This window comes from Phodopus roborovskii, unplaced genomic scaffold, assembly GCF_943737965.1.
Source record: "Phodopus roborovskii unplaced genomic scaffold, PHOROB, whole genome shotgun sequence".
NCBI lineage: Eukaryota > Metazoa > Chordata > Mammalia > Rodentia > Cricetidae > Phodopus > Phodopus roborovskii.
Genome location: NW_026126447.1, coordinates 30641763 through 30655933, shown reverse-complemented (window position 1 = coordinate 30655933; position 14171 = coordinate 30641763). Strand labels below are relative to the sequence as shown.

General features: G+C 47.3%; 1 protein-coding gene across 1 annotated transcript in view; it reads right to left on the bottom strand.

The window, feature by feature from the left end:
- Patj (PATJ crumbs cell polarity complex component) overlaps positions 1 to 14171 on the bottom strand; it is a 292270-nt gene that overhangs the window by 909 nt on the left and 277190 nt on the right. The window contains exon 42 of the mRNA XM_051188206.1: positions 13044 to 13150. Coding sequence (XP_051044163.1) covers positions 13044 to 13150 — 107 coding nt within the window. The remainder of the gene's footprint in view (positions 1 to 13043; positions 13151 to 14171) is intronic.

The following is a 14171-nucleotide window of genomic DNA, read 5'->3' as shown; positions in this document are numbered from 1 at the left end:
TGGCTGCTGAGACGACTAAGACTTCAGGTGCCTTTGACTTTAAGTTTTTTTTTTTAAAGACTCATTTTAAAAACCTAAGTGCCTATGTGTGTAGGTATGTGCACGTGAGTACAGGTGCCCGAGGGAGGCCAGAGGCCAGGTCACCTGACTCCCCTGCAGCTGCAGCTCCAGGCTGCCTGATATGGGGCCATGGTTGCTGGGGGCTGAACTCTGCAAGATCAGCACACCCTTAGCTCCTGAGCCATCTTTCCAACTCATGAATTTGAAGTTTTCAACCCAGCATACACCTGACTGGCAGTGTCCTGAGAGCCTGCTGCTCCGATGGACTCTCAGTTTCCACCTGCTTGCAGCGCCTGTGATGTAGACGTCACATTTCTGGGGCGGTGAAGAGTCACTATGGGCTACGTTAAATAACCTTTTAGTCCAGGAAGAGAATTATGAAAAAAGAAGCTTTGATGTATTAACCTACACCCTATGTTTCACAGCTCCAGAAGTCTGAGAAGGGAGAGTCTGAGGGAATGTTCCCTGCTCTCTGTGTGGGAGAAACAAGGTCAGCAGCATCTTAGAAAAGCTTTATGGCTTTCTGTCAGCTTTAGGCTTATTGGTTCTCTATTTTATTTTATAATTTGGATATCATGGCCAAATTTAAGAAGCAAAATGAGAAAGAGAAAGTTTCTGTAGTGAGATATTCACAATGACCTCCAATGCTACAGGGCCAGAAATAATGGTCACTGCTATTACCTGCATTGGAATATGTTTTCAGAATATTTTTACTCTCTCTCTCTCTCTCTCTCTCTCTCTCTGTGTGTGTGTGTGTGTGTGTGTGTGTATGTGTTACAGTGCATGTGTAGAGGTCAGAGGGCAACTTATGGGAATCAGTCAATCGGTCCTCTCTTTCCACCATGTTGGTTCTGGGGGTCAAACACAAGCCATCAAACTTACAGGCAAGTTCTTTAGCAATGGCACCATCTTGACTGCCCCAGGAAAACTCTTCTACAGAGACTAAATACACTAAGTGGGCTAGGAGCCAGGGCTTAGAAATTTCTTTTCTTTCTTCTTTTAGATTCAGAAACTTTTATTTTTTAGATAGGTTCCACTTTTTTAAAAATCACATTCCAGCCAGGTGGTGGTACATATAATCCCAGCACTTGGGAGGCAGAGAGGCAGGGCAATCTACAGAGCTAGTTTCTAGGACAGTCAGGGCAACACAGAGAAACCCTGTCATGAAAAGCAAAGCAAAGCAAGACAAAACAAAACAAAATGATACATTCCTTTAAAAATAAAAATATACCACAAACAAACAAAACCCCAAACCAAGCTAGGTGTGGTGATTCATGCCTACAGTCCAGGTACTGGGGATGGGGGGATCGGATGGGGGCTCAAGGTTTTCCTTGGCTACATGGTGACTTCAAGGCCAGCCTGAGCTCCATGAGCTCCTATCTCAAAAGTGAACAATTCCTCCAACCAAAAACAAAAGAAAATAACTGGCAAGGAAGGTCAAAGGTCACCACGAATATGGAATATGCTATTACTTATTGCGGTAAATAAGGATCAGGATAAACAAATAGGCCGAATAGATGTTTATTCAGGGAGAAATAACTTACAACCTAGACAGATGAACATCAGGAAATTCAACCCGATCCTCTCCTGTCCGAGTCACGCCAGAAAAGAGAGCGCCTTCCTGGCCCCCTCCGACCTCCTTCCTCAGGTCACCTCCGCCCATCGCTCCAGCCCCCAATGGGCGTGGTCAGTGCTACAGAAGGACTACCTCACTACAATTCCCCTTTTAGTCTAAAGAAAAGATTTAGGCTTAATACAAAACTATATACAAAACAGTGAATAACAAGTGTGCTCTAAGAAAAGGAAAATCGAGAACAAAATGACCTACATATCTAGTCCTAGGGTGAGGGCATAATGGAGTTTACAATAGAGTTGTCCTAAGCTGGAAAACGTAAGTCTAGTACCTAATATATCTAACTAGGAAGAGAGAATAATAGTTGTGATAGTTTAATCTTTAACCTCATCAAGACCTGAGAAGGAAAATAACAATACTAGAGTAGACAGGAAATGTGGATGGACAACTTTCAAAAGGTGTAGCAAGGACAGAAACAGCAAGCCACCTGAAGAATCACCCTAGGTCTCACAGCGACGTTGGTACACCCAGATTTGGCTAAGGCCAAGAGAACTTGACAGACCACAACAACAGCAGGGAAATAGAATGGCTGTCTTACCCTGACTTGGCAAGGTCAAGTAGTCTTTTATATTTGTTTCCTGTAAGCACATAGGACTGTATGTCCAAATCAGTGGTCAAGGTGGGGGCAATTCTATGCCCAACAGGCCATTAGCTGAGGCGAGATTGAACTCCAGCAGGAGCAACAACAGTGTCCAACATATTTTCGGGAAAGTGCATGGTGCTGCCAGGAGCAACAGTGTCTCATGTCAATGGAGTACTAATATTAAAACATTTAAATGCCATGTTCTGCATAATGTAAGATGTAACAAAACCAACTAAACAAAATGTGTCAAGACGGCTGTAGATGGTATGTGTGGTCCATTCTATGTTGACACCAGAAGCCTTGGCATTGTAAGGAACAGGGTGTCTCAAACAAAACTACCAATAAAAGCACTAAGCTCAGGCTTTTAAGAGGATTTTTCCAAAGCTCATCATCCCTTCCAACTGGAATGTCTTCTAAAGGCTGCCTTAGAAATGGTCCAAAAAGCAGTGCAGTTATGATGCAGAAAGAGCAGAGGAAAACATCATCTGGCTCACTCATCCCCAAATGGGTAGTTGAACGGCTTCTCCCTTGGCAAGACTTGTGAAACAGAACTGTGTCTTGTGGTCTCTTGTTCCAAATTCCAAAGGGAAATATAAGCCCACTTGTTTTTTAGTCCTTTCCCCTCCCCCGCTGTGTTCCCCCAACCCTCCGTATTTACATACTTGTCCTAGAACTAACTTAGTTTTTGCAGGAGTTTTTCTTCCACTTGCCCAAATTGAATACTCACAGACATTTTGGCTATGAACTGTTTAGAGCCTTCCTTGGTGACTTGCTTGTAGTACCTCAGGTCAATATGACAGATATTTCCACAGCGTTTGAAGAAGGACAGGCACTGGTCAGTGACCTTATTGTAGTCTGATAGAATGATCTCTGTCAGAGAGTCTCGAGTGGTAGTGCCGACTGCAGTGAGCAGGTTGATGGACTGATCAGTGACATGATTACAGTAACTGAGGTGGAGCTTGGAGAGCAGGGGCATATGGCGGATAATGAGCCGTAGGGAGGCATCTGTGATGTCCAATCCAGCTAGGCGCAGTTCTACAATGTTCCGGAGCTTGCTCCGATTGTCCATCTGACCTGGCCTGTTGTCTGTGGGTGGGGACAGAAGATCCCGCATTTGGGCATCCTTTAGTCCTTCTACCCACTGAACATCCAGGGTCCGGAGCAATGGACAGCTGGAACTACAGAGGGCTGAGACAGCAATCCATGAGCAACCTGACAGCACCAAGTCTCGGAGCCCAGGCAACCGGTTGATGAGCCAACTCAGCTGCTTCTTGGAGATATTGGTCCAGCTGAGGTCAAGGGAGACAGGCTGTCGGCGGATGATGCCGCTCAGCATCAAGGGCGTGATGGACTTGTAGTGGTTCAGGTCAATGCGGGTCCACAACCGCTTATCGCAGCACCAGCGGTTCCAGGTTCTGCAGACCCGAATGCAGACACACAGGTCTTGGTGGCTGAGGTAGCTGAAGACTGCCATCCACACCTCCCTGTGCATGACATGGGCTGCTCCATCATCAAGGGGCAGCGAGTCAGGTGGGGGGCTGATGGGTGGCGGTCGGATCACATGACGCTCCATCTGGATGCACTTAGGTGGGGACGAAGAGGGTGGGGGCCGGGAGATAACTCGAGGTGGGCTGTGTAGGCCAGGTCCCAGTGGGTGCCGTAGCTCCCGAGGGGTGCCGTTGAGCCCCTTGCTGAAGCGATGGGGGCGCTCGCAGTGGCTTAGGGGCCTCTTTGGCTCCTCATTCTCACTCTCGGGCTCTGACTTGATGGGCTGGTGGTTCTCGTGGGCCAAGGTACTCTTTGTCTTTTGGATCTCGTGGTTGAGCTCCTTGCTTAGTTTTTTGTTTAGTTCCTTGTTGGGAAGCCGTCGTTTTCGGCGCATCTTTATCTTTTTTTTTTTTTTTTTTTTTTTTTTTTTTTTTTTAGGGCCTTCAGCCCCTTCAGTGCTGGGCCCAGCAGTGGGTGAGCTAGAACGTGACTGATCACTCTCCCGGGTCTTAGGAGGTGCCTCAGGCAGATCGTCTTTTGGCTCCTGCTTGAACCGCCGAAGCGGTTTGTTGGCCAGTGCCAATCTATCCTCAGTGTTCTTTCAGGATCGGCGCTTTTTCTTGAGAAGTTTATCTTTTTTGTCAGGTTTTAACTGTTGTTGGAAGTAAGTGAGACTGGATCTCCACCAAGGGCTGAGACTGCTGCCTAGAGGGGGCCTCGGCGAGAGGTGAGAGGAGGAACCGGGGGACGTTTGAAGCGTCGAGGCTCGCTTGCGTCCACTCAGCTCTTGGGGCTTCTCGTATTTTCGCTTCCTCCTTAGGTGCACATCATCAGACTTTTGACGTAGGATGCCATCTGTAGGCACCTTCTTGGGGTGCTCGTCTGACCTGCGTTGGGGAGCCTCTTCACATTCACTCCTCCGCTTGGTAGGCTCCTGCCCTTCCTTGTTGTCTCGGTTCATCTTCTGCTCCTTGAGCAAGCAGCCAGGCAGGTTGGAGGCATACTTAAAGCCAGGGCCACGCTTTTGTTTCCCGGTCTTGTCAGCATGGTTACACTTTGGACACTCCCAGCAGTTTGGAAGCTCATCGTTGACCACACCCTCTGATTTTTTAATCTTAAGGCATCCAGGGTGGATGATCTCATTGCAGATGGAGCACTCCATGAGCATAAGGTACTCACTTGGGTGCTCCCACAGGGTGCCTTTTCAGGGGACGTTTGCAAGGGGTCCACTCACTACTACCGGTGTCATCCCACTCTGGTCCGAAGGTGGTTCTCTTTCATTATTTTATTTCTTTGCTTTTATTTTTCGGATTTATTTATTTTTTTTAGACATGTCTTACTCCTTAGCCAAAACTGACCTCAAACTTTAAGCCGCTCTCCCAGGCTTCCAAATGCTGGAATCACAAGCACATGCCAGCATGCCTGGAGATGGTTGCTTTTAAATGCACCACTAATACATATCGGTGTCACTTTCAGCTATGTGTTCTGATGACACCCCCAACCACAGTGGTCTCTGGGAGGTACAGACAGGTGTGGAGGGCCAGCTGGCTGTTCTCCAGCCCAGGGCCTTTCAGCTTTCTGGACTGGAGCTAACATGGCATGGGCATCGTGAAATGAGTGGAGGCAGAGGCAGAGTGGTAGGAACCGTCTGTAACAATGCCGCGCCGCTCGAGAATAATGGTAACTTGTAGTGTTACACTTGTCTTTAGAGGATGTGTATATGTATCTATCTCAGGGACTCTCAGACTGGGTACCACTGTCGCACTGTGAAGCCGCCTTTGATTAGCTCCCTCCCCTCTGATTAGCTGCAGTTCATACCTAGTGTGCCATAACCACACTCCACCAACAGGGACAGATGGGTAAATCTGTGGCTGTCTAGTGTCACCCAAAAGCAAATACCCATTGATTCAAGATCCCAGTTAGCAGGGAAGATCTGTACAAGTAACAGTAAGCTTATGTTACTATCAGCAGAACTTTCTAGGAAGATATGGATCTATCTTCACTTCTTGGAAAACCTTTTCTGCTGGGCATTGGTGGCCCACGCCTTTAACCCCAACACTCAGGAGGCACAGGCAGGTGGATCTCTGTGAGTTCAAGGCTAGCCTGGTCTGCAGAGTGAGTCCTAGGACAGCCAAAGCTGCATGGAGAAACCGCAAGGGGAGGGAAGGGGGAGAGAGAGGAAGTGAACGAGAGAGAAGAAAGGAGAAAGAGAAAAGGAGCGAGAGATAGGAGAAAATATTTTCCTCCTTTTTAAAAACTTAGCTGGGCATGGTGGTTCATACATTTAATCCCAGTACTTGGGAGGCAGAAGTAGAGGCAGGTTGGATTTCTGTGAGTTTGAGGCCAGCCTTGTCCACAGAGTAAGATCCAGGACAGCTAGGGCTGTTACACAGAGAAACACTGTCTTGAAAAATATTAAAAATATGTTTTAATTAAGTGAGAATTTCATACAACATTTTCATCAAGAACCTTTATTTTGGGGGGAATATAATTCAATAGAGAGCCACTGGATCAATTAATGAATAAATGGTTGTAGTTTTAACATTGAATAAAAGATGGTAAGAAGCTAGGTGTGGTGGCACATGCCTGAAATCCCATACTCAGCTGGTAGGATCAGGAGGATCATGAGCTGAGGCGACAGCTCAAGACCAGCTTGGGGTACAGCATGAATGAGCCAAAAATTAATTAATTAATTAAATTAAAAAAAAACATAAATAAGTGGAAAAAAAAAAGTTGGGCTGCTTATCCTAAGTACTTTTCACAGGTCTTCAAAATTTACAGTGAAATTAAATGCTAATTGAGAACTCACATTTAAATTAAAAATGACTACTCTAGAGGACTTGTAGAAGCAGTAGGAGCAGTGGACACTGACTACTCGGGGCATGCTGGGAGTATTGTGGGGTTGATGTTGTTTGCTGTTCTGTTTCCTTTATTTGAGACAGGTTCCAAAATGTGGCCCAGGCTGACCTTGAAAATGCAGTGATGCTGAGCACTGGGATTACAGGTTATGTGACTGTCCCTGGTTTGGAAATAGTGTTTGACTCCTGAATCACTATGACTTGGTATTAGACCAAAGTATCACGTGCCTTGCAGAGGTATTCTGGACAATCTCATAGTGACCTGAGAATTGCAGAGCATCTACCCCTTCCTTCTACCTGACATCGTATGTATGTACACACGTGTGCTTGCCTGTGCACGATTTTGTGGAGGCTAGAAGTGAATATTGGGTATCTTCCTCTATCATCCTTTTTTTTTTTCCACTTTTATTTCTTGAGATAATGTCTCTCACGCCTGGAGCTCACCAATTCAGCTAGCCTGGTTGGCTTGAGAACCTGGCATTGCCTCTCTCTGCCCACAGTGCTGCCTTCTGTGGGTGTTGGCCATCACAACTCAGGTCTTCACACCTACAAAGCAGGCACCTTACCTACTAAGCCAGCTCTATAGGCCCATGATATCCCTCCCCCACTCTCTCCCTGGCTGTTCCAGAACTCAATCTGTAGACCAGGCTGGCTTTGAACTCACAGAGAACTCACTTGCCTCTGCCTCCTGAACGTTAGTATTAGGATCAAGGTGTGTGCCACCACACCAAGACCCCTATTTTCTTTCTTGCAGGATAAAGCTGAATCCCTTGCAGCCTAGGATAAAACATCCAAAGTCAGCCCCCGCGGAAGGTGCTGCTGAAGACAAAGATGCTGCTGGGGTCTGAGTACCAGCTTGCACTGGAGTACAGAGAAAACTGCTGCGTGGGACCCCACTGTTGACACTCCCTTCCTCAGTGGGGGTTTCCTATGAGACCTAAATGGGATAACACCGCCACCACCAATAAGTGCAAACCACAGCCAACCAGTACGAAGCACTTACAAATCTCACTAGCTTTGCTTTTAAAATAACAGTAAAAAGAAAAAATCCTTTGCAAATATAGTCTTGACATATATTAGCGGGTCTCCGCGAGGACTTCCATAACCCCCTACAATACTAAGCCCCAATCCTGCAGAGCCTTTCTCCAAAGTAATAATCATAGGTGCAGGTGTTCTGAAAGCACAACGCATGCTGTTTAATTCGAGAGTAGACACTAAGACGGAGCTCATTTGAATGGAAGCACACAGATTTGCGAGAGACTTCCACACTGCGAAGCCACGAATGCCTTGTCAGGTCAGACTCGTAGGGAGCAGTCTGGAAATGCTGTTGTACTTTTTTCATGCCACATCAGTTCCCCAATGATCTTGTGCTTTAGGGCTTTTGCTTGCAGGCTCCACTGTTTTCTAATTAAACAGTCACTGCAGTGGCAACTCACTTTCCCCTCTGCTTGGCTCCCCCCTCCTCCTTTCTTGGTCTTCAATTGGTCTTCAACATCTCAGCCTCTTGCTTTTGCCTCCTAAGTTCCGAGGTTTTTGGCATCAGCTATTATACCCACCTCTGTGCTTAGTTCGTAATTCATTTGCTTTGTTTTATTTAGATGGGATCTTGTTGTGTAGCCTAGGCTGGCCTCTTCTCTCTCTCTCTCTCTCTCTCTCTCTCTCTCTCTCTCTCTCTGTGTGTGTGTGTGTGTGTGTGTGTGTGTGTGTGTGTGTGTGGTGTGGTACTGGGGATAGTACCAACAGCCTTGTGCCTTCTAGGCTCCTAGAAGCTACCCCCCTAGCCCATTTTTATTTTATTTTGTTTTATTTTATAGAAAAGGGTTTGGTAAATTATGGAGGGTCACCATATAGCTCAGGCTGGCCTCGAGGTCATGATGCTCCCACCTCAGCCTCCTGAGCAGCGAGAATTCTAAGCATGTACAACAAGGCTTGGCCCAATTTATTTTTTGTTTTTCAAGACAGGGTTTCTCTGTGTAGCCTTGGCTGTCCTGGAACTTGCTCTGAAGACCAGGCTGTCCTTGAACTCACAGAGCTACCTGCCTCTGTCTCCCAAGTGCTGGGATTAAAGGCATGTGCCACTGCCTGGCTGCTTGACCTAATTTTTAATGTGTTATATATAATATATGTACTTTAATGTGCTTGTGTACACACCAAAGTCAGAGGACAACTTTTAGGGCTTACTTCTGTCTTCTACCACGTGGGTCCCAGGGACTGAACTCAGGTCATCAGTCTTGGCAGCCTGTGCCTTTACCCATTGAGCCATCTCGCCAAACCCCCTCTCCCCATTTTGAAGTGTGCTTTGAACTGTAGTTCAGGTTGACCTGGAACTCACTCTGTAGCCTAGACCAGCTTTGAACTCACAGCAATCAGTATTTTTTCCTCAGTCTCCTGAGAGTTGGGATCACAGGCATGAGCCACCATCACACCCACAGAAGCTTTTAACCTTATCTTAGTAAAAAGTCGAGAACTATCCTATGGTTTAAAATCTTACCTATTTTGTTCAAAGAGAGATAGAGAGGTGTGGACTGCACAGCCAGCAATACAGAGGTCGTGCCAGCATGATGGACGCCTGCAGTCCCCAGGTGAACCCCTAACCAGTAGTGACAGGCTAATGCTTGCGAATGATGCCCCTTTCTGTCCAAGTGCCCCTGGCACTCCTCCAAGCCGCCCTCTAGTAGGGTGTCCTCCTGCACCCTTCAGGAGGATGGGCCCAGTCTTTCTGTCCTTGGTCCTGATTCCGTACTGTTGTGATTGCCCATCTTTCCCTCTCCCTAGCTATGTTCCTTCGGTCTTAGCCACCGTTGTGCTCCCAGCAAACTCAGGATCGTAGCTGTTTAAACAGGAACTAAAATCCAAGAGGACAGAAGTGAGTCACTGGTATGAAGCACAATGGATAAAGACAATCTGTTCCAAATATATGACTGAGATTTCCGTCTGTGTGAAAGTCTTCTCTCTCAGACAACATTACTAAAATTCAATTCATACATGTGTGCTCAAGCCATCTAATCTCAGCTTACCCAAGACCAGTTTCTTATTCCTAAATACTAGTTGTCTTTTGACATAGGTCTCATGTAGCTAGTGCTGGCCTCGAACTGGCAATGTAGCCAAGGGTGACCTTGAATTTTCTGATCCAGCTGGGATTAGGGGCTTGACATACCAGGCTTCGTTTTATGTGGTACTGGGAATCACACCAAAGGCTTCGAGCAGGCTAGGAAAGTGCTGTACCGAGCTACACCTCAGCCTTTCTCCCCATATTATACTATCCAAAGGGTAAAAAGCCAAAGGGATTCTGGGGTCCCCATCCCTACCATCTGATTTGTGGTGGGAGGGTCTCTTTCTTTTCCTTTTGAAACAAAGCTGTGCTGCATAGCCCTGGCAGGCCTTGAACTCACAGTGATCCTCTTGCTGCTGCTTCTCAAGTGCTAGGATTGTTAAGTGTATATCACCATATCTGTCTGGCTCAAGGAGGTACACACTCTGTTCAGGCAACATACTTTGTTTTGTGGCAGCATGCATGTCTGAGAGGCGGAGTCACCTGTTATGAACTCAGCCACTGAAGTATCAGAAAATTGTGAAGGGGTATGTGACCTTTGATCATGCTGTCCTGATTAAACCTTCCCTGAAACTTGACCTAACATGTTTTTGGGTTGGTTTCCATCTGGTTGATGCTAATAGTCACTGCTTGATGATATATTTTTTTTTACAGCAGTTGTCCACTGCTATAGTACAGACTGTGTATAATATTGTATACAAATTGTGGATGGTTTTGAATGCTATCCCGCTTAGCCTGATTCTTTCAAAACTCACCATTAGCTTCTCCAATTACTGCCCTCAACACCCCCTACCCCCACCCCACCACCCTACCCCCGTCAGGCCCTGTGGCAATGGCTTCAAGAGTCCTGAGCTCCCTGAACTTAATTTCCTTTACTAGCCCTTCTACAGCCATGGATTTATAGGTCTACTTTCCCTTTAAGGGTAGGTAGGGCCACATCTTTACAGACACTCCTGTGTTTAAATCCTCAGAACTCAGTGCAGTGCCTAGCCTTAGAGAGGTGCTCAATAAACATCTGTGGATGACATCACAAGTAAGGCTAGCTAGGCCCTTCTCTCTCTGCCGCCTCATGAGCATGCTCACCAAGGACCTAGCAGTGGTACCTAGCCTGATTCTGGCTGCTTTCGTAGACATGAACCCCATTGCCAAGGACACTGGGAGAGAAATAAGGTACTCAAGATTATCGTGTTAGAACTAGTCTCGGAGCCACCAAGTCCTGGGACCTGCATATCTGGGCTCGCTGGAAACCTGGAGCATGTGTCATCTGGATCATGGATCATTTCCATTTATCTCATAGTATCTTAATATTTCTTCTTTGAAGGTTACTTTTCTTGTTTTGTTTTTTTTTTTAAATAAGTGTGTGTGTATGAGTGAGAGAGAGAGAGAGAGAGAGAGAGAGAGAGAGAGAGAGAGAGAGAGAGAGAGAGAGAGAATGCAGAGGTGCTGTATCCTCTGGAACTGGAGTTACAGGTGGCTACAAACTGCCTGGCATGGGTGCTGGGAGCTGAACTCAGGTCCTCTTGAAGAACAGTATGTGCTCTTGACCTCCAAGGGTACCTTCTCAAGCCATGCCTTAACATTTAGTTATTGTCTTTTCTCTGTCCCTCCCTCTCTCCCTTCTTCTCTCTCTGTCTCTGTCTCTGTCTCTGTCTCTCTCTCTCTCTCTCTATTTTGAGACAGAGCTTCTGAGAGCTGTTCTGGAATTCACTCTGTAGACCAGGCTGCCCTTGAGCTCACAGAGATCTACCTGCCTCTGCCTCTCAAGTGCGGGGATTAAAGGCGTGCGCCACCACCCCCTGGCCCTCTTTCTTTCTTAATGCCAGGGGTTTCTCTATTATGTAGTTCTGACTGTCTGGGAACTCATTATGTAGACCAGGCTGGCCTTGAACTCACAGAGTGCTTCCTCTGCTTCCCCATTGCTGGGGTTAAAGGCATGCCCAGTGCGCTGGGCAGAGCCTAGTTTTTAAAGACACTCAGATGTCAGCTGTGGATTTGTTTGTGCTGACAGCCCCCTGCCACAGCTGTGGGGCTGGAGCAAAGGACCAGATGACAAGGGCAGCACCACTCTTATTGTTTTCATCACGCAGTTCAGGGTGGCCTTTGCCTTGCAGAGCTCCTACATCAGGCGAGTGCTGGGACTGCACGTAGGAGCCACTGGAGCCAGCTGATTTTCCTTTCCTTTTGAGAGATGGATGTCATGTACCCCAGGCTTATCTTAAGCTTGCTATATATACAAAATGGGTTTGGATTTTTGGTCCTTCTGCCCTACCTCTTGAGTATTGGGATTATAAGTGTGGGTTGCCATGTTCAGTTTCATGTGGTACTGAGGATGAACCCAGGGCGTTGTAAACGCTAGGAAAGTACTCTGCCAGCTGAGCTCCAGCACTCACCTCTCCACCTTGACTCTGTACCTTGAAAATGCTTATTTTTCCATTTTGTCATATTTGATGGCATGTGTCATGAGGAAAAAAGTAGAACCAACTTAATATTCTTTCTTTACGAGATACGCCCAAAAATATTTAGGTCAATAAAGCCCCTTGTGGATGGCTGTGATCATGAGCTCCTTAGATGAACTATCTATCCACCAACAGTGTTTACTGAACACACACCCTGGCCAGGTGCTGACAGTACAGTGATGGACAGCTTCAGGCAGCAGTGCTCAAAGCACAGCTGTTCGCTGCCTGTCTGGTCCAATAACCCCAGGGAGCCTGCTAAGACCAGATGCCCGAATCCACTGGGGACCTTCTCCTCAGAGTCTCCACGGATAGTGTCTTGGAGTGTGTGTGCAGGCACACACGCAGGCAAATGGAGTTCCGAGGGGATTAGCTTTTGAGATTTTGAGGTTTTCTCCTTCTATGATGTGGGACCCAGGGATTGAACTCAGGTCATCAGACTTAGTGGCAAGTGCCTTTACATGCTGAGCCATCTTGCTGGCCTCCTGCTCTTATTCTCATATCATTTTAGTTATGGAAACATTGCTTTAATGAACAATTTGCAATGACTAGCTGTAATGACACATGCCAGCAAAGGGGACAGCAAGATTTCACCTTAGCTTAGTGAGTTAAGGAAATGTGACTCCTTGCATCTTAGAGCAGGGTGGACCTGGGCTATAAGCCTGCAGTTTCTTAGGACAGAAGGCACAGGCTTGTGCCAAGGCAATGAGAGGCAGTGTGAGCGCATGCCCTACCATGGTCTCTGAAGGATCCTAGGGTGGAACATAGCCTTGTGTGAAACAGAGAGCAGCCCTGGCACCTTGTCAGACCCAGTGTAGGACAGGAGAAGACAGCATGCACATTCCTCTACTTTGGGATCACACACATTAGAACCCGATGCTCAGGGACTAGGCCAACACTACGCTAGAATACTCACTCCATGTCTTCCGGATGACGGTCAGCAGTCGGAGAGCCAAGCTGGGAGCCTGCAGACATGATTTCAAGCTGCGTCGCTATGGCACTTATATTGGTGTCTGCCACAACCTGGGGGAGGGGATGACAAGGTATTTTACGATAAGTTGCATGGATGCTGGAGAGACCACGGTTGCCTTTTAATCCTCATTCAACTTACGCATAGCACTTGACAGAATGGATTCTTCCTTTTCTCTCTTTTCCCCTCATGCCCCTTTCTCTTTTCCCTCTTTCCCCAGTGCAGCCTCCCCAGGGTGGGGCTTCCAGTGTGCGCCTCCATGCTGGGCTGGAGGATAAGCTATTTCCTTCATTTGATTCCCTATGATCGCCCCTCCCCACCCCCTTCTTTATTCTTTTGTGAACTGGGGACTGAACCCAGAGCCTGCTAGCCAGCACACTATCACTCATCTTGTCCCCAATGCCTCCTTCTAAAAACTTCAATAGAACACAACAGGCAGGGTCTTCCTAAGCTGCAGTCTGTCTGTGGGCCGGCCCTTCCGTAGCCTCCCAGTAGCTGCTGGATCACAGGCTGGTGCCACTGGGCCCGGCTCCAGTTATTACTATACCTTTCCGACCTTGCCATCCTCTCTTCCAGACCTTGTGCAGCGTGACAGGACCAGCTCCTGAATTCCTGGTCTTTTTCATCTACAGTGTCTCATGCTGAGTTTAAATACCATCAGGTGATGATAATCCCCAACTCTCTCTCTCCAGCTCGACCATAGGTAAGTCTTAATCCATATGATGTGTTCCCTCTGAGCTCCCCAGTGCCGTGTCCATCAAGAACCCATAGCCAACATGTCCCCAGCCCCCTGCCCTTCTACATCCCAGATGACCATGGCCTGTTCTCAAAGCCCACAGTCCTCTCAGATGCTGCAGCCTGAACCATAAAACCATCTTATGTGTAGTGCAAGCAGGGCTGTCTCGCTGGCTGACCGACCTCACTTTTCCATAGCAGCAGAACCACGTTAACATGGAACCTATTACTCCAGACTCTGTCCAGAGCCATCTGCAGAGAACCAGATGCTGTGTGGCCACAAGCTGAAGTCCTTCCTATAACCTGCAAAGTGTCCTGCCCTGTAGCAGCTCTCCTAAC